Source organism: Rhipicephalus microplus, chromosome 10, assembly GCF_043290135.1.
Source record: "Rhipicephalus microplus isolate Deutch F79 chromosome 10, USDA_Rmic, whole genome shotgun sequence".
Lineage (NCBI taxonomy): Eukaryota > Metazoa > Arthropoda > Arachnida > Ixodida > Ixodidae > Rhipicephalus > Rhipicephalus microplus.
In genome coordinates this window covers 53,425,489-53,451,440 of record NC_134709.1, presented here as the reverse complement: position 1 = coordinate 53,451,440, position 25,952 = coordinate 53,425,489, and the positions used below count along the sequence as shown (strand labels likewise).

Here is a 25,952-nt window from a genome sequence, read left to right as displayed (position 1 = left end):
TATGCTCCGCATCCTCCTCAGTGTTCTCTCGAGGGAAGCTGCGGGCAATTTTTTTTGTTTTTTGAATGTCCGTTGAACCAATGGGCAACCGCCTCGAGTGGACGCGCTCAGGGCTCGGAGTCCACGTTAACGCAGTGCAGCGTTTCCCGAGCAAGCACGGAGACGCTGCCGGAGAATTCAGCTGTGCGAACTCGAGTGCCGCTGACAGTATGTATGTATGTATGTATGTATGTATGTATGTATGTATGTATGTATGTATGTATGTATGTATGTATGTATGTATGTATGTATGTATGTATGTATGTATGTATGTATGTATGTATGTATGTATGTATGTATGTATGTATGTATGTATGTATGTATGTATGTATGTATGTATGTATGTATGTATGCGTGTATGTATGTATGCGTGTTTGTATGTACGCACGTATGTATGTACGCACGTATGTATGTATGCGTGTTTGTATGTATGTATGTATGTATGTATGTATGTATGTATGTATGTATGTATGTATGTATGTATGCACGTATGTATGTATGTATGTATGTACGCACGTATGTATGTACGTATGCACGCATGCATGCATGTATGTATGTATGCATGTATGTATGCATGCATGCGTGCGTGTATGTATGTATGTATGCATGCATGCGTGCGTGTATGTATGCATGTATGCATGCATGCATGTATGTATGTATGCATGCATGTATGTATGTATGTATGCATGCATGCATGTATGTATGTATGCATGCATGCATGTATGTATGCATGTATGTATGTATGTATGTATGTATGTATGTATGTATGTATGTATGTATGTATGTATGTATGTATGTATGTATGTATGTATGTATGTATGTATGTATGTATGTATGTATGTATGTATGTATGTATGTATGTATGCATGCGTGCGTGCGTGTATGTATGCATGTATGCATGCATGCATGTATGTATGTATGCATGCATGCATGTATGTATGTATGCATGCATGCATGCATGCATGCATGCATGCATGTATGTATGTATGTATGTATGTATCTGTATGTATGTATGTATGTATGCATGTATGCATGTATGCATGTATGCATGTATGTATGTATGTATGTATGTATGTATGTATGTATGTATGTATGTATGTATGTATGTATGTATGTATGTATGTACGTATGTATGTATGTATGTATGTATGTATGTATGTATGTATGTATGTATGTATGTATGTATGTATGTATGTATGTATGTATGTATGTATGTATGTATGTATGTATGTATGTATGTATGTATGTATGTATGTATGTATGTATGTATGTATGTATGCATGTATGTATGTATGTACGAACAGCACGTGCGCGTTATTATTGGCATTATGGTGCATGTCGCACACACTCTTTGTTTATGATCTGCATATTCTTTTGAATCATATGCACCTGTCAGGCGCTACCTTTGATAAACGCGCCACTAACAACGCCATGGATGCTTACTGCCGCAAGTAGCTCCATGTTTTCCGATTTCAGCGCTGCAGCGATGATCTATAGATAGCAGCAAGCGCAATCATAATGCAGACTTAATAAATACGGATGAAACGTGAACGGTGTTGTATTGTGACGTCCGTATAGAGGAGGCGTGTGTTTGTAAAGCGTGCAACTTATTTTCACTGCAATTTCAAGCAGGTGAAGTTATTTTTTTTGTAATTCTGAGTAGAAGCACGGCTGTGCATTAGTACACCGTGATTGCCACGAAGGTGACCTGAGTTTCATCCTCACTCGGTCCGGAGATTTTTTATTATTCATTTTATTGGTATCTTGCTCGATTTTTTGGTCACGGACAAGATTATTTCTCACTCATGTTCGCTTTCCAGAGAATGCGAGGGCCTTTCTGAATAGTACAGGTGTACATTGTGTGGCTGCGAGCAAGTTATGACCGTTAAGGCTTTTTTTTATTATTCCTCAAACGCGTCCAAATCTTGCCTTATGAATGTTCTCTATGTAGACGCTGGCAGCTATCACGTGCTGGCCAAAGGCGCGATGCCACAGAAGTCGATAAGTTGACCAAATTTGTACCTGTCGCCGCAGTGTTATGACTGGGCTAACCGTTTTCTCATGGTCAGTTTTTTCATGCCCAACGGATGAAAAGCGGCTGCTGACGGTACTTGATTGCTTAAACAGAGAAATATAGCTTAGATTGCGGCACTACGAAGGAACGAAAGACTAGAATGGATCGTCACGTAATAGTCTTGTAGGCGAGGCAAAATAAAAAAAAATCTGCGGAACTATACGCCCTGGTCGCGTGATAGGCAAGCGCTACTATTGGTCGGCTCCCTTTGGTTGTGGGCTGTATAGGCCGCCGCGTGGGAGCACAGGCCATGCGCTCGCGTGTTCCCTTTCGTAAAAATGGACACTGCAGTACAGTCCACGGTTAATTATCGGACGAATTCGCGGCACACCTTTCTTACCTGTCCGTGGGCACGTAAGGCAGGGTCTCGTTGACGGCCGCGGAAGTGGTGTTGGCGGGACAGCTGTCCACGCTGTACGTCATCCGAACCGCTTCCGCGTTGGACGCGAACCGGCCGGCCGTCTGCCATATTTGCAGCAGGAACACGCCCAGCGCCGCACTCGCGGTGCCCTGCATTCAGTGACCGAACGAGTGACGTGCATGCGTCTGTAAGTCGCATCTGTCAGCCTTTCGGTATAAAATAAGGATTTTAAAAGAAAATGTACGATCGAGAGCGGGAAAGCACGGAGGAAACCTCGCCATATCAGGCTGAATAAATCCAGCTGAAATCGAACTGTCGTTTATGCAGGCTTTAGATACCGTTGTAGCTGCAATTACCAACAAACATTTCGCGACGTAACCCCGCGCACTCTCTATAGACCGGCTTTCAGCAGGTGTGTCTTTCGTCGAAAAAAAAAAAAAACCTTGATATAAACACAGTATGCCAAGAAAAACCGCCATCTTTAAAAAGAGGTGACTTTCACTGCGAATGTGTTCACCACACAGCCAGTCGTTTATTAGACTATAGTTTATATCAATGAATAGCAGCGGGCCAGTGTCTAGGTAACCAGATTTATCAGTATTAGGCCAACTGCGAAAATTCACTGCTTTCGATTAATGTGTAGATGGAATCGGGCCATTAACTCTGGAAGAGTTGTAGTAATACTGATAATAAACCGACCACGTACCTTTGCGTTCGACCACGGGAAACAGGTGGCCAAGATAATTATTCCCGCGAACGGTCCAGACGCTGCGGCGTAGAGGGCGATGAAGAACTGCGAAGCAGGAGTTGACAGAATAAACAATGTAAAAAAAATATAGCGAAATTGATAGGCGAGTTACTTTCTTAGTGAAGAGTAGGAAACTTCGTTTCGACTTGCCCGAATCAGAGTGGGCATTATCTATAAATGCTGTACCTCTGGTATTGAAAAAAGAAAGTTTAGGGTTTTTAATATACTTTAGGTATAATGTTATGTATACATACCAGGTGTCTACCAATAATTTTTTGAAAGTGTTTCGCGACACATGGAAGAAGTTAGCTGGTTGAGCTCGATTACTCCCAAGTCGTGCGCAATGCATGCGTGAGAGACCTTTCAATGACTGAATTACGAATTGATTTTAAACGAACTGATTATCTTTTTCAAATAGTTACTTGATGGTACATATTGCTAAAATGTTCGGTAGTCCTGTCCCTTTTGAAAGAATATTATGGTTTACACCAGTCTCAATAAGTAAACTTATAAAGTGTGCTACAAAATACACGGCGTTCTTCAATTTGCTTTTGTGGTCCAGTACACAAAAGCTTGGTTTGTTAAAGGGCCAGTAAACAACTCCAAGGTCCTACAATTGTTATGAAGAGAAATATGTACACTTTTACTTCGGGAACATGCTGCCGCAATAATTTTGTGAATATGTGCTATTTTAAAGAAGCTACAGGGGTTAGAAAATCGGTTTCAGCTGGTTTCAAATTTTCGCGCGGCCTCGACACCCTCCTCCCTCACATGAAGGGGAAGGCGTAGCCCGTCGTCGTGACTCCGCCCACTTCGATTCGCTCGCAGGATTTCAAGCTGGACGGTTGTGCCCTCGCGATCTCCGACTTCAGCGTAGCTCCCGCCGACTGGTTCGCCCTCCGCGGTCTCCTGACGCCGTGTAGCTCTCGCATTGTGGCACCCCGCCCTTGGACTGCTTCGACCGGATCCCCACTTTCCTATCTCCTTCTTTTTTTCCCTCTCGTTGGCTGTCTTCTTCTGCTTCTACTTTCCTTCTATTCTTTTTATCCCTCCTTCTCCCCACCCCTATAAGGCACTGCGCCGTGTCGCCTGAAGGCAGACAGAAATTAGGTGCCTTTTTCCTCTTCATTCTAATCACTACCACCCACCACCACCACTTCGATAACGCGACACGACAACAGCAACTGACGTCATAGGCGAACTACATCAGTCGCAACGCCCTTCCGCTTGCTGTGAAAACGGGATCGTTGTGGTCTACGCCACTAATCTCTGAACTTGCTTCGGGGGGGGGGGGGGTAAAAAAAAGTCGATGCCTGTTGACTGACCCTTTAAGGAAACAACTAGAAACAGCTGTGCATTTTGGCATCAAGCTCGCTGACGATTTCAAGTGGATGTACCTTGAAGAGTCAAGGGCTGCTATTCCAGTCAGGCGTACGTAAAGCATGGCACTCAGCACCACCTCGACATTTTTAACTTATTTGGGTGGCGCTGATAACCCTAGCGCGCTCTCAATATGCTCGATACATTATGGAATGGCAGTAAGAAATACGCTTTGCAGGAAGAATTTTCATTATAACGAAACGTTAGGTATATTATGTCAATATTCACTCCTTGATTAGTGATAACTGCTTTTACTATTGAAAGTATATGTGATAATTGCAGCATTTATTTCATGTTTTGTTCGATCAATTGATCGATCAATGAATGAATAAGTAAATAAATAAATAAATTATTCAATCAATCAATCAAACTGACTGGATTCCAAGAGATGGCAAACACGGTAGGGGTATACAGAAAGTTATGGGTGGACAGATGAGGTTAAGAAGTCTGCAGGTGTAGGTAGCGTGGCAGTAGAAAGCACGGGACCAGGTTTATTGGCGGAACACGGGAGAGGCCTCTGCCCTGCAGCAGGCGTGTTCAGGCTGATGATGAGCAATTAGTACAGGCAGGATAAACGCAACAGGGAGTAGTTCAATATGTAAGGTCCACGGCGCCAAAGAAAGAAAATGACCAGGAAAGACACGACAGAGGCGCTGGTCTTTTGTCTTCTTTAGCGCTGTTGTTCTTACATAATGAATCGCCACCAACCCTATCAAGTATCTCTTTTGCTGCATTGAAGAATCTTGTCAGAACGTTCTGTTTAATTGCTTTCCGGTTGTTCAGCAACTGTCAAATGTTGTTTTCCCTGGTTACTGACTTTTGGAGCATAAAAACACGTAGTTTCGAGCTGGGAATGGCAGTCTCATTCACTCACCCTCGCTGCCGATCCGATGTAGGGCACCAGAAGGCCAAGGAGCGTCATAATGGTGCCACTTCCGGCCGCTGTTGGTGTGGAAAGACACTCTTTCAAGCTCTGCCTTCAATCACGTATAGAGCACGGAACACTGAGCTCATTAGTTTACCCTAAGTACATTTGTCTGCGCTCTGCACTTCTCTCTTAAAATTCAGGTGGATCAACCGTTCTCGTGAAATCAACAGTTTATTAATTGGCTTTTCGTCGGTGAACATCAAACATTTCTGAACCTCTCCCTTTTCGGCTACGGTGCAACCCTCTCCCCCCCTCCCCCGCCGCTTCCGTACTTTGCGCGCTCTTGGATCATTCTCCGGTTGAAACGCCACTCAACCCTTATCTTGCAACAAGTAACATAAATCAAGGAATCTATTGCTATCACGAGTCACGATGTGCTAGTTATCCAGGTCGACTTTTACAAGGCATTTTCAAACATTTATAATGACGTAACGATGGCATCGGATTACTTTTGTCTTTAGTCTTTACTTTAACCACAACCTCCGAGATGCCGCGCGCCTGCCATCTCGGAGGTTTTGTTAGACCATCTCGGAGGTTTTGTTCGACCATCTCGAAGGTTTTGTTAGACCATAGGTTTTGTTAGGCCATCTCGGATGTTTTGTTAGACCATAGGTTTTGTTAGGCCATCTCGGAGGTTTTGTTTAGACCTGGACGTCATGCCCGACTGTGACCAACGAACGTCAGACTTACCCAGCGCCGCCATCACGAAAGCCGATCTCTTCTCGGATATATTGATGTACGACGTTACGATGTCCACGTACAGAACGGCTGCGTGAGAGTTTACGATGGAAGATATGGTACTGAAAACGAGACAGAGATGCGGCAAATAAGGCACGAGACAGGAGTATAAGTGACAGACAGCACACAAAGCATTTTGGGTGTATACCGATCAATAACCGGACTCGGGTTCATTGAAGACGACGTTGCATTTGCGTCAGACATTACTCTCCCCCCCCCCCCCCCCTTGACATCATTTGTGGCATACGCGACGTGACTTCGAGATTGAGCTAGACTTTCGTTATGTCACTTCCGCTCCTGAGTTCACTTCCGGCGTCCGCGTACGGACTCTAGTTCACTTTAGTTTAGAGCCTAACCGAGGGACGGCCCTGCTTCGACCCATGGGTCAGGTTGGAGTCGGTCAAATATTATCGTAAACAATGCCATGAGCCATCACAGAGAGCTGTTGTAGAGGCGAAACACAAAAAAAATAATAGAAAGTGAAAAAGACGAAAGAAGAAAAGAAAAACAATGGAAAATGAACAAAAAATACAGAAGAGTTACGACGTTGTCTTGACGCCTGTCTTCCTGCCCGGTTTTCCTTTAACAGTGCAACGACGCTTTCAGTATTTTCTGTGCTGAGGGTTCTTCTTAAAGAGTGCAACAACGCTTTCAGCATTTTCTGTGCTGAGCAAAGATTCAACCAGGGTCCCTGGACTTTCTCTCGAAGGCCCTAAGGCACTGATTCAGAACATACTCGACTATCGAGTCGCTCTGGCCTGTTAGAATGTTATTTTTTTGGGCGCACTGTTGACACTTCAGCACTCACAAAAAGGACGGACAATGGTTTCTTTGCAACAGCCAGCAGTTATCGCAAGGCAGTGATGTTGGCTACTCCTATGCGAAAATTCTGTCCCTATATAGCACGTACTTCAACCGCATAGTGCATACTATGTAATGGGTAGCATGCTTTGAACATAGAACAATCGTGCGCGTGAAATATTTTTGAACTTGATGCACCCACTACGTGGTACGCTCTGTGACGTGTGTGCCTTTTGTAATGGGTGAGTGGCTTTGAACCAGCAATTCGTTACGATATTCACGTGTTCCGACGCCCGATCGCAATGCACGCCTGCACCACGCCATCTTACGGCGACATTCAATGTTGTATTGTGACGTACGTATACAGGAGGCGTGTGTTTGTAAAGCGTGCAACTTATTTTCACTGCAATTTCAAGCAGGTGAAGTTATTTTTTTTTGTAATTCTGAGTAGAAGCACGGCTGTGTATTAGTACACCATGATTGCCACGAAGGTGACCTGAGTTTCATCCTCACTCGGTCAGGAAATTTTTAAGTGTGAATACACTTCATAAGCGGCCCCAAACCATCCACCGCCGTCGGCGGCGTCCGCAGTCTTCTCTCTATCTTTAAAAGAAAGAGGACTTGGCGGGCCGCAGCGCGACGCTCTACCGAATAAGCCACGGACGCGATGCTGATATCGGTGTCAGTAACGCGCCTTATACCCCCTCCCCCTTCACTCGCTCCTCCGCTCTCCTCGCTTGCTGCAGCTGCGCGCACACCCCTCTCTCTCGCGCAACCGCCTTCTCTCTCAGTCTCCCGTCGAGAGCGGGTCGTGAGGGGGAGTAAAGTTAAAATCCGTTGGCATTCACCAGTGAGTTAACGTAAACTCCCCCGTGTGATCAAATTGTAATTCCCAGGAACCATTACACCATAAAGGCACCATAGTGTGAATAATAAATATAATAGTGCGAATTAATAAATACCCCTCATAGCATCACCCCGTGTATTCGCACTTAACCATGTTCACCCTCGGGGAAATGCGTGGGAGTTTTTTTTATTATTCATTTTATTTGTATCTTACTCGATTTTTCGGTCACGTACAAGATGATTTCTCGCTCATAAACCGCCCCGCCGCGGTGGTCTAGTGGCTAAGGTACTCGGCTGCTGACCCGCAGGGCGCGGGTTCGAATCCCGGCTGCGGCGGCTGCATTTCCGATGGAGGCGGAAATGTTGTAGGCCCGTGTGCTCAGATTTGGGTGCACGTTAAAGAACCCCAGGTGGTCAAAATTTCCGGAGCCCTCCACTACGGCGTCTCTCATAATCATATCGTGGTTTTGGGACGTTAAACCCCACAAATCAATCATCAATCAATCGCTCATAAACCAACGACGCCAACACAGACGCCGACACCAAAATTTCGACGGAACTGGCTCTTTAACGCTGTCGCGTTAAAAGGAGTATAGGCATTCGCGAAGGTCGCACCACACCACGGGCGGCACAGAATAGTGTATTACCTTATGGAGGCACTGATGACGCCAGCCAGGAAGAGGCCCCGGATTCCCATCAGTGCACTTGCGCTCGTGTTGATGTAGTATGGCACGATCTGCAAAATATTTGAAAAAAAAAAAAGTTACCCCGGCTTGCACCTTGTCACACAAGGATGGGTCACAGCAGAGAGAAAAACGAGAGAAACGAGAAAAAAGGAAGGCAGGGAGGTTAATCAGATGCTAGATTTGGAGCCACCAGTGAGTTATTGAACCACCTATAGGTGGTCCATCAGCTATAGGCCCATCAGCCAAGTCAGGGCCATATGTAGGTGGTCCTGGCTTGGCTAGGCTAGGATTTTCTAAGTTTTGCTCGAATCTCTCACGTGAGTGAGATATTTAAGAGGGAAAACTAAGTTTTGGTGTATCGAACTGTACCGAAATGTATCGAACTCTATCGATGGGGTATCGACTAGCCACGACGTTTCAGCACCGAATCAATGCGGTTCCGCTAGATGAATTTGTTTATTTGGATCAATTAACTTGATTAAACTAATATGCACATATATAAGATCAGACTTGAGTAACTCGAATTTCCAAGTTATATCTGAACTTAAATAGCTAATTGGTGCTGTATAGAGTTAATCTAAATGAGCATTAATTAGCATAGATTCAGATTGACCCAATAACAGTTGCGGAGGTCGACCTCCCTAGCCGCACTGCCCATTCAACTCGGCTTTATCATGGGTAAGTAGGTTTTTGGATTAACTAGGTTAGCTATATAATTAGGTCTAGCACACTCCTCCAGGCTTAATTACGCTTGACAATAATTACCCTTAGTTAACAAGGCTCGCATAAGCCTAACTTAGCTCGATGTGGCAAAGGCAAGCTTGGCATGAACAGCGCCTCCTCTAGAATGACGATGAAACTTTTCGCTCTACGCCACGCGAAAAAAAAAAATCGAGCATAACAGCTTTATAGTAAAAATGTGCAAGAGTCAGTTATTTGCGACGTTGAGCGCGTTAAGTCAATTTGCTGCATATTCAGTGCAATTTCCGCGTTTTCCGTTGAAACGTACCTGGCGTGTCAACATCAGGCCTGTACGTAATCAGAGAAATTCGCGGAAAGAACGAAGTTTAAAAAGAGGTGATAAATGTGCAGCCACACCACATGCCATGTCGCAATGCCATCGGTAGCCAGAAATAAAAAAAAAGGAAATAAAGAATGATGAGGAAACCTGACGGCGTCACGCTTCTGGCGGGAACATTATTACGGCTGATGTTTTCTAGCGGTTGCGCAGAAAGAACGACGGTACGATTAGTTTAGCACACAGTTACGTGTGTACGAGCTTAATTGCAAGGGGCAAATAGCGTCGCTCGCCACGCTATTATGTACGCTCGAAGGCAGATGGAATTCAAACAGAGTTTTGTAGAAGGCAAGGCGCTCACTGGAAACGAACGAATAATTTTTATTGTGAGACTTCTGGGTGTGTTAAAGGAACGTCCATGTTGGCAGTTTCGTTTGCCATTCCCGCTTCTTAAGTTACAACTTAGTGCCATGATGGTTATCATTGGCCGTCATGAACGTCTCAGCGTAACATTTGTCCCTAAGCGTGAGCAGTGAAAATGTGTAGTTGAACCTCATTATAAAAAAAAACGCTAATATAGTGAATTACCGGTTACAGTGAACTAAAGACGATCTTTAGCTGGTTAGTCTTCATTCCAGTTACATTTATTCTTTACACAACGAAATCAAAAAGTACATAACCGCGGCGATATTGAACGAAACTAAGCGAAATTTGGTTTGCGCGGGAAACTCGAAAGGTAGCGTAAAATGTAAAATAAATACGAAATGACAATTCTAAAGCACATTTTATTCAATTGTGGTTGTGAACTTGTAGTAAAAGTCACCAGATAAAACCGAAGATAAAATCCTTCTTCAAATAGGTCTGAAAGCCGGCCTGTTTTCTCAAACTGACTCCGTTCGGTTGTCATTTCACCTTCTCATGTTCCGGTCTCCTTACTTTAAAAAACAAGAGGATAGAGGTAAGATTTACCTCTAGTGTAGTTGTTTTAGTGCATCGCATATGCTTTCTTGTAAGATTTCTTACGCCGGACTGCCGGTCAGTTAGAACTGTTTTATGATGTGGGTTGTTAACACATAATAATTAGTCCCGTCGCGGTGGTCTAGTGGCTAAGGTACTCGGCTGCTGACCAGCAGGTCCCGGGTTCGAATCCCGGCTGCGGCGGCTGCAATTCCGATGGAGGCGGAAATGTTGTAGGCCCGTGTGCTCAGATTTGGGTGCACGTTAAAGAACCCCAGATGGTCAAAATTTCCGGAGCCCTCCACTACGGCGTCTCTCATAATCATATGGTGGTTTTGGGACGTTAAACCCCACATATCAATCAATAATTATAAAATTGCTGGGTGTTTTTTAACGCGCACCTTAATCGATGCACTGTCAGCGTCACATGAAACCCGAACAGCGGCTTGCCTTCGCGATGGTATACTGCGCACCGTCCAGTTATCACCATTGACAGGCGCACGCATCCTGCTGCGCAGCTCTGCGCATATATGCGTCTATTGCTGTCCATGGTGGTAAGCAGTGTGGGTGGTGACGCTTTACAAGTGAAGCCGTTACCGGTAGCGCGTTACTTTTTTTCGGTAACTTAGTAACGTGCTCGTTAAAATATTTAAAAACTGTAACGGTTAACGTACTTACGTTGCAATTTTTCGGTAACGTAAGGTTAATTTTTTTTATCTTGTACGAGCTCACCTTAATGGATTCTGTTGTCTGAGGACAGCCTGCCGGTTTTGACAAAACAGCGAAGGGGGAACCGCTTGCCACAATTGCCTACTGGAACGCGGCGGGCAATTTCAGAGACGACCAGTTTTTAATTTCGATGATCTTCAGTGGAGGGGCTGTTCGGACTCGGAAAAAGCCGATTACTGCAATTTTCTTGAGAGTTCACTGATGTTTTCCTTGTGACTAGCGCGGGCGATTGATTATGATATTGTGTATAACGTCGCAATGAGAAAAAATGGCTTCACCATGTGCCACTGTCACAAGCCATCACATGTAACAAGCAGCTTTAGGCCACTATGCCATTGCTGACGTCCGGTACATTTATTTGTACATTAATTTGTGCATTTATTTGTACAAATGTACCGTACAAATGTACAAATGTACCAAATACTCGTCAAATGAGCATATTTATTATAATCCTATGGGGGGGATTAGAAGTTTTAGTTGAAACATTATTGAGATATAAAAAAAACTTATTGTAAGTTTTGTAACAAAGACACGTTCATTAAAGTTTATGATTGTGTAGTAACAGCAGAGATAACGTCCGTTACTTTTTTCGGTAACGGTAACGCGTTACCTTTTTTTTGTAGGTAACATAGGGCGGTAACGCGTTTCCTCTTTATTAGAGTAACAAGTAACGTATTTTTTCTGGTAACGGATACATCAATAGTGATAAGTAGACGGCGCGCACTATACCGTCGGGAAAACTCGCCGCTGATCGGGTTTCATTGGACGCTGATATAGTACATGGTCCTCGGACAGTTTCACCCCTCATCGAAAATGCGGCCGACAAGGCTGTGTTGTTAATAACTAATATCGTATATAACGACCTATTTAATGGTCTCGATGCTAATTCGCCATAACAACATCGACTGTAAGTGTATTTCGTTTCACCTGATCGTAACGTGGGATGTCTCCCTTGAGAACCGGGTCACAGTCCCTAAACCAGAAAACGATGGCGAGAGCCGTTATTCCGTTGAGAGCGTAGAAGAAGGACAGAATGCCGATGCAGCAAAAGGCTACTCTGCAAGAAAAGAAAAAAAAACGATATAAGCCAGCATGACCATACACCCATCCTTGTGCACTTATATCGCCCCGCCGCGCTGGTCAAGGGGCTAAGGTACTCGGCTGCTGACCCGCAGGTCGCTGGATCGAATCCCGACTGCGGCGGCTGCATTTCCGACGGAGGCGGAAATGTTGTAGGCCCGTGTGCTGAGATTTGGGTGCACGATAAAGAACCCCAGGTGGTCAAAATTTCCGAAGCCCTCCACTACGGCCTCTCTCATAATCATATGGTGGTTTTGAGACGTTGAACCCCACAAATCAATCAATTGTGCGCTTATATGGGACCGCAACACTTTTCGCGCGTGGTCGATAAACGCTGCCGATTTGTAGTATAGAGGCCCCCGACAACACGAGAGACAAATAGACTCTATTGAAGTGTGTTTTTTGTTGAAAACCTTAAATTCTAGAGCGCCATCTCATGGGTCCTTCGGCTACATTGAAGACAGTGCGCATGAAAGGTACTATATGGTTAAACGGCCGTAGTGACAAATATAACCTGACGCGTGGATATATACGTTGCGCATAAAGTAGGCTTACGCTTTGGCGTCGCGCATCGTTTTGGCCGCCAGGAATCGCTGCGTAATCATCTGGTCCAGGCCCAGTCGGACGAGGTGCAGAGGGAGAGCGCCGATCGCCGCTGCCCACACGGTCTCGTCGGTCGTTACGTCCGCTTTGGTCCTGCAAGAAGTACGATTGAGAAAAACGGGAGAGGAGCGTTGGGCTTGAAAAGTTTTCAGCTACTTGTACTTGAATGTTGATACTACATGGAGGAAGCGAACGCGAAAATTGTCAAACAAGTATTTATGCAACAGCAGAATACCAAAGCAAAAGGAAACATAGGTTAAGAAGACGGTTAAGGAAACAGAGAAGGACACGTGAAAGATTGGAATTCTTACGAAATCATTACTGGAGATACCGAGCTTTGAAGCGGGAAATTGGAAAAGAAAAGATCTATGATTATTCTCGGGGTAGTTCTTTGGTGTTCGAGGTCACAACGGGGTATTGCGGACAAAGACGTACCGAGGCAAATGAGAACGCATAGACACCTTATGTAGTGCGCGTGGAGAGTAGGAGGAAACGGCTGAACATTTCATCATGTTCTGTAAAGGGCTTCATCGTATAGTCCAAGATAATGGCGGGCAATACGCGATAGCATTGAAGAGCTCGTTTCGCAGAAATTCCGGTGTTAGCGGTTGGTGAGCGAAAAATCCTGATTTTTGCGTGACCTAACATTCGAACATCTCTGCGTGAGTTTTCAATCTCTGGCCGTCCAGGAAGTGCCCGTGAACGGGCCGGGGCGGCAAGGTCGCTTGGCTTGGCGGTCACTACGTGGGACTAGCCGGGTGGCGCGGGTTCTCCCCGGCATCTTCTCCGGACCAAAATAATGTTTTCACCACCACCACCACCACCACCACCACCACCACCACCACCACCACCACCACCACCACCACCACCACCACCACCACCACCACCACCACCACCACCACCACCACCACCACCACCACCACCACCACCACCACCACCACCACCACATCATCATCAGCATCACCATCACCATCACCATCACCACCATCACCATCATCATCATCATCATCATCATCATCATCATCACCATCACCACCATCATCACCATCACCATCATCATCATCACCATCACCATCCTCACCATCACCATCATCATCACCATCATCATCACCATCACCATCATCATCACCATCACCATCATCACCATCATCACCATCACTATCACCACCACCATCATCATCACCATCACCACCACCACCATCATCATCATCATCATCACCACCACCATCATCGCTATCATCATGTCATTATCATTATTATTATCATTATCATAATCATTATTCTCATCATTGTCATCATCATTATCAATATCATTATCATAATCATTATTATTATCATTATTATCATCATTATTATCATCATCATCATTTCTGTATGACCGAAAAATTGAGAAAGATGCAAATAAAAAAAAGAAACAGGTTTCTGGGTCATAGTGGGGATTGAACCCGGTTCGTTTCCGTGGCAAGTGGTTGTTTTACCACACGGTTACGTCTCTGCATGTGAACACAGAGGAAAAAAAAAACTTCCTCTGCTTGGGAACGCTTTGCAAACACACGCGTCTCGTATACATGCTTCACTCTACAAAATGAAATAATAATGCGAGGTACAAGCGTACATTACCATCGGGTGTTAGAACGCGGGGATTATCATAATGACTTCACAGTTTAGAGCAAGTCACCCAGTACAAAAGGCACACGCGCTACTCACTACACGCTATAAGGCGCCTCATTCCCCTTTATAGGGGGTATCAGCCACGTAGTGTGTGCGTAGCAAGTTGGAAATGATGTCATACACTGCTTGAAGCACGCACTAGGAACAGAATATCGCTGTCGCGTTCAACTCTTAAAGGTGAAGCATAAGGGTTCCCCCAATTTTTTTTTTCGGGTATTTTGGTCTACGCAAACACGAAAGTGTTAGCCAGCGCTGATCGTGATCATAAAGGTGAGTGTAGAACGCACTTTGTTCGCAGGATGGCTTCACGTAGCCCGTGATATTCATTTTTTTTCCTTTAAGTTTTAACGAGCTGGCAACTGGCCAATAAGCCCTCGCATACTATCCAAGGCGTCAAGTCTGCCGGGCTCGTTATTCGAAGTTCGCAGGTTTGGTTCCTGCCAAAGGCAAGTTGTCTTTTTGTCTACTTTAATTTCTTCACATTTTATATGATAATTACTGCAACATTAAAGTGGCGCAAGCAACTTCCCCTATACCCCCATCGGCTTCGTTGTCTGTCGGTTTTCGTTAATAATAAATATATTTAATATATTTACGATTACAAACAGGAATAGCTAAGAGTATACTCTTAGCTATTCCTGTTTAGTTTCAGTCATGAACACGTGTTGCTTGCGCTCTGTTTAAGAAGAATCCAAACCAATCGCAGTGTGTGTTCTACTAAAGCACAATATAAGGATTGCAGACTGCGCATTTTGTTTGTGCCCGACTTTCCTATCGTGCCAGTCATAAAGAACACTTCCGTTCCGAGTAATTTTTTTTGTTTACATGTTAAATTGAGTAGGCTGATACTGTCAGTACCGTTAGGAATTTTCACAGGAGTAGGCTTAAATAATCTAAAAGCACTTTGGTAGACATTCGTACAGTTATACAATAGTTATATAGAGGCGCGAAAACAATAATAAATAATAATCATCATGGATCAATGCTATTAAGGAGTGCGAAAAAAGATGACGCAATATCACTTTGACTCTTGTTACATGTGGAACACTGCGAAAGAACTGAACACGTAAAAGCATCTTATATAAAACCCTAAAATAGAACCCAATGAAAGCCCCTCCACACCCTCTCTTCTGCCTTACTCTTTTTTTTTCCACCTCAGCCTCAGCATCTGTATACGCCGCACATGTGAACGAAATGTGGTCGGATACTGCGCAAGCGTACGCTTGTATTCAGAGCACTGAAAAATAATAGCACGTGCTCATTTTGCAGCTGCATCTGCTTGACGCGTGCAATCAGTACGATGGCATCGTACATCTGTGTATCGCTGTGTGTATAGAACAGCGCACTTCCAGCTTACACTTCCTGTGTTAGTTGTTTGGCTACATATTCAATTCGTTTCTGCACTTTTGTTTTTTTTTTACAACACTCACACTGCTCGGCGCGGGGTCAATTGATGCAATTTCTTTTGAATAGAGAGCGCTTCAAAAAAGCACCTGTTAGCGAGTATGCGCTCCATGTCGTGTTGTTCCTGTATTTTTTTTTCCTAGGGTTAGCGCACCATATTTGTGCCAAAGCTGCGCAGTTTATGATGCGAATGCGTCATAGGTCCCCATCACGCGAACGATGTGGCGTCCGTCCGGACAGCGGTGTTGCGACAGGAGGGCAAGAAAACGCACGTGACCTTGTGACGGTGTCACGTAATGAAGTAATTACCGAAATACGACCGCCGCGGCCCGCAATCCAACCCATGTCGTCTTCGCCATTGAATTTTCTACAATAATTACTAGAGGGAACTCGGGTGCTGCGATTGTCCAGCCACCTTGGAAATGATGGGTAGTACATGAATTTTATGTATTTTATTTATTTATTCAAGTACACTATAAGGGCGCACTAGGGGCATTACTTAGGGGGGAGCCCGAACAGAACACAATTTTCACAGAGTAAACATATAATTACATGTTCAAGCGTGGCACTGAATTGACGAGGGTGGGACACAAAGAACACACACACAAGTTCAACTGAAAAGCATCCTAAATAATTGCGGGTTGCTACAAGCAACATCGGTGTACATGCCATAAATAAATGAATGCAGCAGCCAAAGGCGAGAATGAAGTCTAGCAACGTGGAATGACGAGTTCAAACCTCGACATGACATCGTATTTCCACATCAAGAACGGCTGGCTGGTCGCCGACAGTTTCACGATCGAGATCGCAATAGGCATTGCAAAACGGCGCGGGATGAGACAAGCGCAACCTCTGTGAACACCGGTAATTCCGCACACGTGGCGGCGCTGCAGGGTTGCTCGCAGACCAAGCCGCCGCGGCCATCGAAGTCGATAACTCGTTCAAGCTTCCCTAGATAAAAGTATAGCGGCTCAAACCCACAAGACGCTTCAGAAAGAAGAGACACGACACGCGCAAGCTTGTGTGTGTGTCTTTCCTGTGTTTTTTGTGGGGCGTCTTGTGCGCCTGCGCTGCTACTTTTACCTCGGAAATATATACCGACTAGGCCCAAGGGAAGTTTTTTTTTTTTTTTGATACATGCTTCACTTAAAAGGTTCAAGGTGCGCGGTGACAGCCCGTAAGAGAGGCTCGCTTCATAGGTCCAGCATAGGCATGCGTAGGGCACTCGTTCAGCGGTGGGTGGGGTGGGAGGGTAAAAGTCTGTCACAGAGCCCTCTTCCCCTCTCTATCATGTCAATGCAGAAGACTGTCTCCCCCCCCCTTCATTCCCCCTCCTTCCCTGCGGCACGCCTATGCGCACCAGAGATGAAAAGAATATAGCTTACTCCCAGAAGTAGAAGGTGGTGTTGAAGTCCGTGATCGGTCGCATGGGCATTTCGCTGTGGACCGAGTCGAAGACGATCTTTCCGATGATGATGAGCGGCGAAGTGGTCATGATGAGCCCCTGCGCGCAGTCTGCCCACACGACACTCCGAAGACCTCCCTGCGGGACGGACACCGCCGTTTGGTAAGGGCTGCACCCGCAACTTTTCAGCTTTATGTTAACAATAGTGATAGTTTTTATTCGCACCGATACAAAGTTGGTGGAGGGGACGGGGTTAAAAGCGATGGTTCACTTGATTAGGTTCTCGCCCCCTTAAATGTTTACATAAAGTGGAGGCGGTGGCGGCAACAGAACAAAACAGCTGATAAAGATGCATATAAGTAAGATAATTAGGAATTACACAGCTTTCAAACACTGCATATGGCGGCGTTGACACAAAGAAAAAAATGCAATGCAGTAAACATACAAGTACAGATCAGAAGTATCAATACATAAACCACAAATACATAAACATAAAATTTGCGCGCATTGGTGGTTGTATTTCTTTATTTTGTTTTTGTTTATTCTTCTAGCCAGGAATTTTGAAAGAAAGGTTTTTAATGCCAGGAGTGTTAAATAAATATTGGTGAAGTTGAGAAAAAGTGATTGGTAATACCTCAGGAATGTGACATGTTTAACTGTAATGGAAGCTGATAAGTAATTCTTGTTGTTATTAGTTCTTGTACGAGGAAGCATCCAGTGTGTTTGATGACAATGTGGGTACTTTGGTTGACAACGGTCCACGGACGCTATGTCCGTAATACTAGATAAGCATTTTTTTTTGTTCGATCTCATAGTGGCGTAAAAGCCTGAAGTGGGGAAAAATGTACCGCAAACTTAAAAAAATTACCCAGATGAAGAAGAAAGGGTACCGGAAATTCGAATTCCAACCCTGCAGGTTTGGGGGCCAACGAACCACGCAGCATGCACCGAATAGTTCACGCGCGCGTTTGCACCGAGTGGGTACGGTATACGGTATGGGTAACATGAAGGCATCCTCTTACATACGAGCTACAATTCTATTGCGGAACAGCGATTGCGAATGCATGCTTACTCGGGATGAGATTTATTCGGGCGTAACAGAGACACGGCGTGCCCGTGAAAAGGGGGGAAATGACAACAATAGTGTTTATGGTGTAGCGTACCAAAAGGGGGGACATAATTAGCAGGGACATAATTAGCAGGGACATAATTAACTGGGACATAATTAGCAGGGACGCCGTAGTAGAGTGCTCCGGAAAAATCGACCATTTGGTTTTCTCTAACGTGCCCTGAAATCGCACAGTAAACGGCTCTCTACCATTTCGCCTCCGCCGAAATGCGACCGCCATGACCGGGACGGAACCCGCGACCTCGCAAAAGATTTAAAATACATTATAAATGCAGAAACCTAAATGTTGCTATTGTCTGAGGAATTCATTGTTAACATTGATTGATTGATTGATATCTGGGGTTTAACGTCCCGAAACCACCATAAGATTATGAGAGACGCTGTAGTGGAGGGCTACGGAAATTTCGACCACCTGGCGTTCTTTAACGTGCACCCAAATCTGGACACACGGGCCTACATCATTTCCGCCTCCATCGAAAATGCAGCCACCACAGCCGGGATTTGATCCCGCGACCTGCGGGTAAGCAGCCAAGTACCTTAGCCACTACAGACCACCGCGGCGGGGTTGTTAACATTTGTTCAACACATGTGTATCAGAAAAACAGAAACATGTTCAATACGCAATATTTGAAGGCGACAAATCGTTCTACAATGCCTTGCTACAGCGGTATGTTAAGGCAGGCGTGAAGCATTAGTCACGTCGATGAATTGTCCGGAGATTGTATCCTGGCGTTTAATCCTATAAGTAATTATACAAAATATTATTTATTCAACACTGCGGGCTCGTGATGCATGCAGGGTGGTTTATACAAATATATATACAACAAAAGTAGCAATGACACAGCACTAATAAAAGTTAAGTATGTTATCTTGCAGTTTGATCACAAGTATCGGTGAGACAATTACATTCACTAATCGTTCTAGGAAATTATCACTACTAAAATAGGTAAGTGCGAGCTAAATATGGGGTAAAAGGCGTGTTGTTCTAAGCAGTCGTTACGTCGCGGACGTGAAAGTAAATCGTTGTCTCCGCGTAACGAAAGTAAAATAACATTGGTGGATATTTCTTACTTACGAGTGCGGTGTAAACCGTCCCAGACACTCCGAGGACAATGCTTGCAATTATTGCGGATATGCCGAGCACTGAAAAATAAAATTAAGAGGAAAAAATGAGTAATAATATATAAGAGAACGTCGTTAAAGGGAAACTAAGGCGAAACAGTGACTTAGTTAAGACTAATAAGTCGTCCCCTGAACACCTAGTGACATTAATGTCACCAACAGAAGTTTGTGTTTAGACGTATGAAAAGTGATGACAAAAGTTTGGTTTTTCAAATTTTCCACTGATATTTTCAATGGTGGCATCGCGGAATTTTTAAGTTTTTCCGCAATTTGCAAACATTGTGTCAACGTCATTTTCCCAAAACTTGATGTGCCAAGTATCTGGCTCTTTCAAAAAAAAAGATGTTCTGAATTTTTACTTTTTTGAGAACCATGTAGTTCACAATAGACGCCGTCAGAACTCATGACGCTATAGGGAATGGCGCAGCGATGGCAGGCTGGCACCGCCACCCACACTTAAACTCCTTTGCATTCTCAAGGGTGATTTGCGTGTGCACAACTAACACCCTACAATAAGTGTGCTTTGACAGGCTAAAACACCCATGCCATGGTAGTTGTAGTGTTTCGAAACACTCGTGTAATTGCAGAAAGGTCTCTTGAAGGGCCAGTTAGTACACGATACTGAGGGGAACAACACAAAAAAAGACGGGACGGAGAAAGATTGAACGCACGACAGAAGCGCTGACGAACAACTGTGTGTAAAATTTATCACACCTGGAAATATACAGCTGAAAACAAGAACAAAAACCATCACGTGCACATATGAGTGAAAGGCAAAAAAGAATCTTCCACGAGTCGGAAATTACAAGTTAACTACCCAAAAACGTTTTCTCTTTTTTTTTTCAGGAGGGCGAGTAAAAGCTCACTGACGCACATGTTCCCTTTCGTCTTGATGTGAAAAGCCTCGTTTGTCCTGGTTTTCACCTATATCCTTCCAGGTGTAATAAATTTTACACACGGTTGTTAGTCAGCGCTTGTGTCGTGTGTTCAGTATTTCTCCATTCTGTTTTTTTTTTCGCTGTTCCCCTTAGATTTGTGTAATGGGCGTTTTGGTTTGTCAAAACAGTTATGGAGACGCAAATGACCCTTATGGGTGCAAACGGGCTTACAGCGCACATTTTCTTTTCGTGTACCAGGTCTTTCGGTGAACGTGATTATTTTGGTACTGTGTAAAAGAGAAATTTACTAATACGAAAAACGTATCTTTTCAGTGTCCTTTCAAGAGGGGTAGACAGAGTTGTGTGTCTCGTACCACCTCATTCAATTAAGCTCTGTGGTCAGTGGCAAGCCGAGAGTTTGGTTTCGTTGACAAAGCTGATTTGAAAAAATTGCATAAGCGAATCAAGTTCGCTCATTTACCTGACGTCAAGTGCATATGGCTGTTCGAGGCTGTTGATTTTGCGTTACCATGTAACCTCCATGGCGTTTACTATATAATCCGGGAAAATATTATTCTGTTTATGGACATCATTATGTGGCGTTGTACAAGGATAATTTTCTTCGTAATGTATAAGAGACGTTATAAATATAACTGCTTGAATACAAATGATGTGTTCACCTTAAATCAGGACGTGCTTGTCTATTTATGACGCTGGAAACCTGAACGGTCTGACTGGTACTATCTGAGAGGCCCTGACACCATTACTTAGCAAACCACGTAAGCTATGTACAATAAATGCTTGTATTTGTTGGCATAGCGAAACCACTTGTCCTCGAAGAAGACTCCAGCTGGCGAAATTTTTCTATGAAAGGGGGAAAGGGCACGCCATTTCGTGGATGTAGCCTGTACGGTATTCAGGTTTCTCCCCCGTACTATGTCCAACACTAATGACGCTAATATAAATACGTCGGGCGCACTCCCGCATAAGATGCTGCAGCTCATTAGCTCCCTTGATTGCATGAAGCTGCCCTCTGCGCCCTTTAATTAGCTTCTCCCACACTTTGGAACGTGTTTTAGTAATCGCGCAAATGAGGTGGCTGGGATACCACACGACGCGTGATGCTTCTATACTTGCTGAAGTCGTTTAGGGTGTTGTGTACCCGCGCATAGTTCGAAGAACATACGCAAACTTTTAATTAAGACTCAACGCGTCCTTGTATCACGTGTTGAGCGGCAACGCTAAACACTCAGTCGCAGTACACGTAACCCATGGCGAAAGCTTTCTCGCTAGCGAGAACACTCAATATGCTGGTTTCCTGTCCACCTTGTTGTCTACAATTCACCTCTGCCTTGCCTCTCCTGCCTTGCCTCAGACAACTCTTCTTCTTCTCTTTCACTCATTTAGACCCTCTTTCCCATTTCCAAGAACAGGGTAGCAAAACGGAGTTTTCTTCCGGTTAACCTCCCCGTCTTTCATTTATCTTTATCTTTCACCCTCTCTGAGACAAATCCATGCAATACTCATAATTCTGATGGCGACTAAAGCGCCATGCGTTGTGACTCCCGTAGACACTATCGTCAGTTTTCCCTTCGGTTTGTTACTACAAAACCCTAGGGTAGTAGGAGCGCGCGAATAGGTGCGATTACAGCCGTGTTTTGCTGTGTTCCGTTCCACAAGTCGCGATGACGTGAAAGGTCGCGCAACGAGTGAGTGCTCGGGATAGACGTGACTTACTTGTTGAAACGGCGACCGCTGCGCTGTAGATGGCCACTGCACCTAATGCTTGCTGAATAGACAAAAAAAGCACGGGAAAGACTAATCAATTAATTGATGCTCGCCTACAGCGAAAGTGCTGTTCACATAGGTCTGGCACGTACAGCGCGGTATACTGTTGAACACAACACTACATGGTGCGCTAACGCTGATTGTAAGTGGTATAGTTAAAGCTGTATACAGTCGCACTCCCTTCTTCTCTTGTGTCAACGTACTCGTGCGCTGTGTTAAAATATTTTCAAACACACCAACCGAGCCCATAAATATATCTTAGTAAAATGTCAAGTGGAGAGAATGGTTGAGTGACAAATATTCAACGCTTTCTCTCAATTGGCAATCTATCAGCTGGCGCGCCTGTCGATCTAGCCGTAGTTGTTTCGATAAACCATGGAACCATTAGCTCTTGGTGGTGCTTTAGGTAAAGGCTATATGTTAAAGTAAAACAACCTCGTACCTTTAAATCTGCAAATAGTGGCTGGGAAATAGGGTGGCTTGGTTGCTTGAAATCACTTCATGGGTACGTGCGTGTGAATATCACAATTTTTTTAAATAGCTATACGTGTCATGCGAAGTAGTCGCTGAGAATCGGCATGCGCCGCATTGTTTTGTTTTGAGACAGGTCACGTCATTTGCTACATGTTTGTAATGACTGCGCGTACATTATCTTACATGCGATGCAATTAAAATGACAGCGATAGTACGTATCTTGTCCTTTATGTTATTCACGTTATGATGCAGATCAAATGCATATGAAATCTTTTGTTTTTTTTTTGACGAAGGATATATTTTCAGACCTGAAGTGGCAGTGCAGATTTTTTTTCGCAAATTTCTTGCCCCGTAAACGTTTGTCATTGGGTGTTCACGTTTACAGCCAGAGCTTGAGTTACGCTTGAAAACCAATATTCGCTCTTTAAGCAGAATAAATATCAGAAATACATAATTGTGGTCAGGTATACTCACGCTGAGGACGAAATATATGAAGGATGACGCTATTCCAACGCTGTTCCCGTACCGCATGCGGAGGTACTTGTACATGAAATCAAAAACGGAAACATGAATCAGCCTCCAATGTCTGCCCCATCTCATCATCGCAATAAAGCTGCCTACAAAAACGACACGTTCAGACAATGGCCCTGCGATCACTCGATCGCTGTGGAAGCGACGTGTATTCGTTCGTTCTTCATTATATTTCTCATTATTATATGTATTTAGAAAGTGGTTAGGGACAACATGTGGCACCGGGTAGTTCTGCGACATCATGGTCATGGAGTTAATGCACTTTATAAGCCTGGGAAGTGCCAACATTGGCACCACGTGACTTATTACGTGACGTCCAAATGAATGTATCCCTTAGAAAACTGAGAGATTGGTACGTACGCAACTTTATTAAAAGTCCAACTATTAAGAGTCTAGCGAGCAATTACTGACCCGGGCTAGTCCTCCAAGTGCTGTCTTCCGAGGAGCATCGAATGATGTCCCCAGACTGCAACGATTTCATTCCCGGGCCTTTGAGGTCATTGAAATCACCTTGCAAGTGGATCGCAAGGTCGTGTCCAAGTAGCTTGCCACGACAGTGCCTGCCTGGCTCACCACTTCTGCCTGAACGGGCTAGTCAGTCGCAGACAACAGTGACACGCACGCCTCGTTGAAGGAAGTCAATATAGTAATAATCGTATCTGGGCTTCAACGTCCCAAAAACCAAAATAGGACTATGAGGGGCGCCGCGTAGTGGAGGTATCCGGAACCTTTGACCATCTGGTGTTCTTTATCGTGCACGTGCATCGCACCGTACCTCTACTATTTTGCCTCCATCAAAATGCGACAGCCACGGCCAACATCTAACCCGCTACCTTCTGGTCAGCAGCCGAGTACCATAATTGCTACACCATGGTGGACCATGGGAAGAAGCTGGTAGTATAGGTTTTTCGGAGGAGGCGAACGTCACTTATCTATGTAAAGCACGCTGCTGCATTCCCAAAGAACGTCATTCTGGGTAGCCTTCACACACTTGCGATGTCACCAGCTCGGTGGAATTTCAGTCGGGTAAACCTTAGATGAACGGTGAGGGCCGGGAAAAGCGTCTGTTTGGACTTCCTTACCGTTTGTGGCCGTCTGTGGCCGGTTCCCTTGTTGAATCGGCATGCGGGGTCACGTGTGTATTGCGGTTCTCTCTACTATGAGTGGTAATCTCGTTATGTGTGGGAAGTTTAGGGTAGAAGGGTTCACCTGCCGGTTGATTGAACCTCGTGCCAGCTGAAGTGAGCTTCAGGCCACCGCTGTGGAGCGCATGCACCTGCGAAAGAAGAGCAGCGTGCTCACCTCGAAGACGGACGTGACCCTGTGCTCGTACATGATGGGCAGGAACATGGTGGTGACCACGAAGCCCGCAGGCACGAACGCCGGGATGGCCCAGAGGGTGTGGAAGCCGTAGACGTAGTAGTGCGCCACGAAGGCGACGATGCTCATGGCCGTCACGCTGGACGCCACGGCCGAGACGGCCAGTGGCAGCGACGGGATGCTGCGACCGCCCAGGAAGGCCTCATCGCGGCTGGCGCTGCTTCGCCTGCGGAACGAGAAGTACAGGCCGGCACCTGCGCGGGGTTGCGTTAATTAAGTGGCCCAAAAGGAGTTCACAATTACAGAGGGCTTAGCTATGGTTGGTACGTTCTCACTATAAAAAGGCAGAGGTGCAAACACGTTTTTTTCTTACACAAGAAGGGATATACCGACGCCATGATCCGAAGGCGAGTTTGCTCTACCTTACAAATCTTTAGCCTTCAGAAACGGCACTGAGCAAGTACTGATAAGAAATATTGTTTTGATATTACGAGGTCGATTTTTCCCATTGCGCATCTATTCTGCCGACACATACACCACCTTGACGTCATGCAAACTACCGCGCTAATTACGCTGGCTTCGAGCGGCAGTCTGGCTCTTTGTGATGACGTCAGGAACCAAAATTTTCACAGTGACTGCTTGTGCGTCACCAATTGATTCGTGGTGCGGAGTGGCCGTGAAAACGTCACGACACATTGGTTGAACACGTTACGAGCAGTTCATACCGTGTTTTGATGACAGGGTACAGTCGGAACCGAAATTAGCTTTCTAGAAACCGTAACTAGTGCTAAAAAGTAGTCTCTAGACTCCTGAGGGCTTGGCCTTTCATTTGACGCAAAAAAAAAAAAAAACACAACTGAAAGTTTCACGTGTCAGTACCTCTTTCAAGGGGCCGCAACACCGCAATTCAATATTTCACAGCGCATGGAACACACGCACACACACAGAGCATTAAGTTACGACTGGACTTTTATTTCCTGCCATAGCAATATATATGGGTCATTCTAAATGCAGAAAGTGGGGCGCAGAATGGAACAGAGACCAGACGACAATCATGTCACCGATACTCTTTCCTTAGTAAAAAGACTTTTAGTTATTCTCTTTTTGAAGATAGGTATAACTTTTGAGCATAGCTTTAGGTAAAACTGTGTTAAACTTCGGAGCTTCTGTTTTTGACATTGCCACAGGCATGAATTTAATGCGGCTTGCGATTTTGTTCAAGCTAATAAACTTATCACACTG

General features: G+C 44.8%; 1 protein-coding gene across 1 annotated transcript in view; it reads right to left on the bottom strand.

Annotated features, from left to right (window-relative positions):
• LOC119185043 (sodium-coupled monocarboxylate transporter 2) overlaps positions 1 to 25,952 on the bottom strand; it is a 63,587-nt gene that overhangs the window by 19,026 nt on the left and 18,609 nt on the right. The window contains exons 2-13 of the mRNA XM_075875665.1: positions 24,693 to 24,964; positions 23,334 to 23,399; positions 22,335 to 22,386; positions 19,673 to 19,740; positions 17,449 to 17,606; positions 12,941 to 13,081; positions 12,233 to 12,362; positions 8,563 to 8,651; positions 6,221 to 6,330; positions 5,477 to 5,544; positions 3,181 to 3,267; positions 2,454 to 2,623 (exon numbers count right to left, since the gene is read on the bottom strand). Coding sequence (XP_075731780.1) covers positions 2,454 to 2,623; positions 3,181 to 3,267; positions 5,477 to 5,544; positions 6,221 to 6,330; positions 8,563 to 8,651; positions 12,233 to 12,362; positions 12,941 to 13,081; positions 17,449 to 17,606; positions 19,673 to 19,740; positions 22,335 to 22,386; positions 23,334 to 23,399; positions 24,693 to 24,964 — 1,411 coding nt within the window. The remainder of the gene's footprint in view (positions 1 to 2,453; positions 2,624 to 3,180; positions 3,268 to 5,476; positions 5,545 to 6,220; positions 6,331 to 8,562; positions 8,652 to 12,232; positions 12,363 to 12,940; positions 13,082 to 17,448; positions 17,607 to 19,672; positions 19,741 to 22,334; positions 22,387 to 23,333; positions 23,400 to 24,692; positions 24,965 to 25,952) is intronic.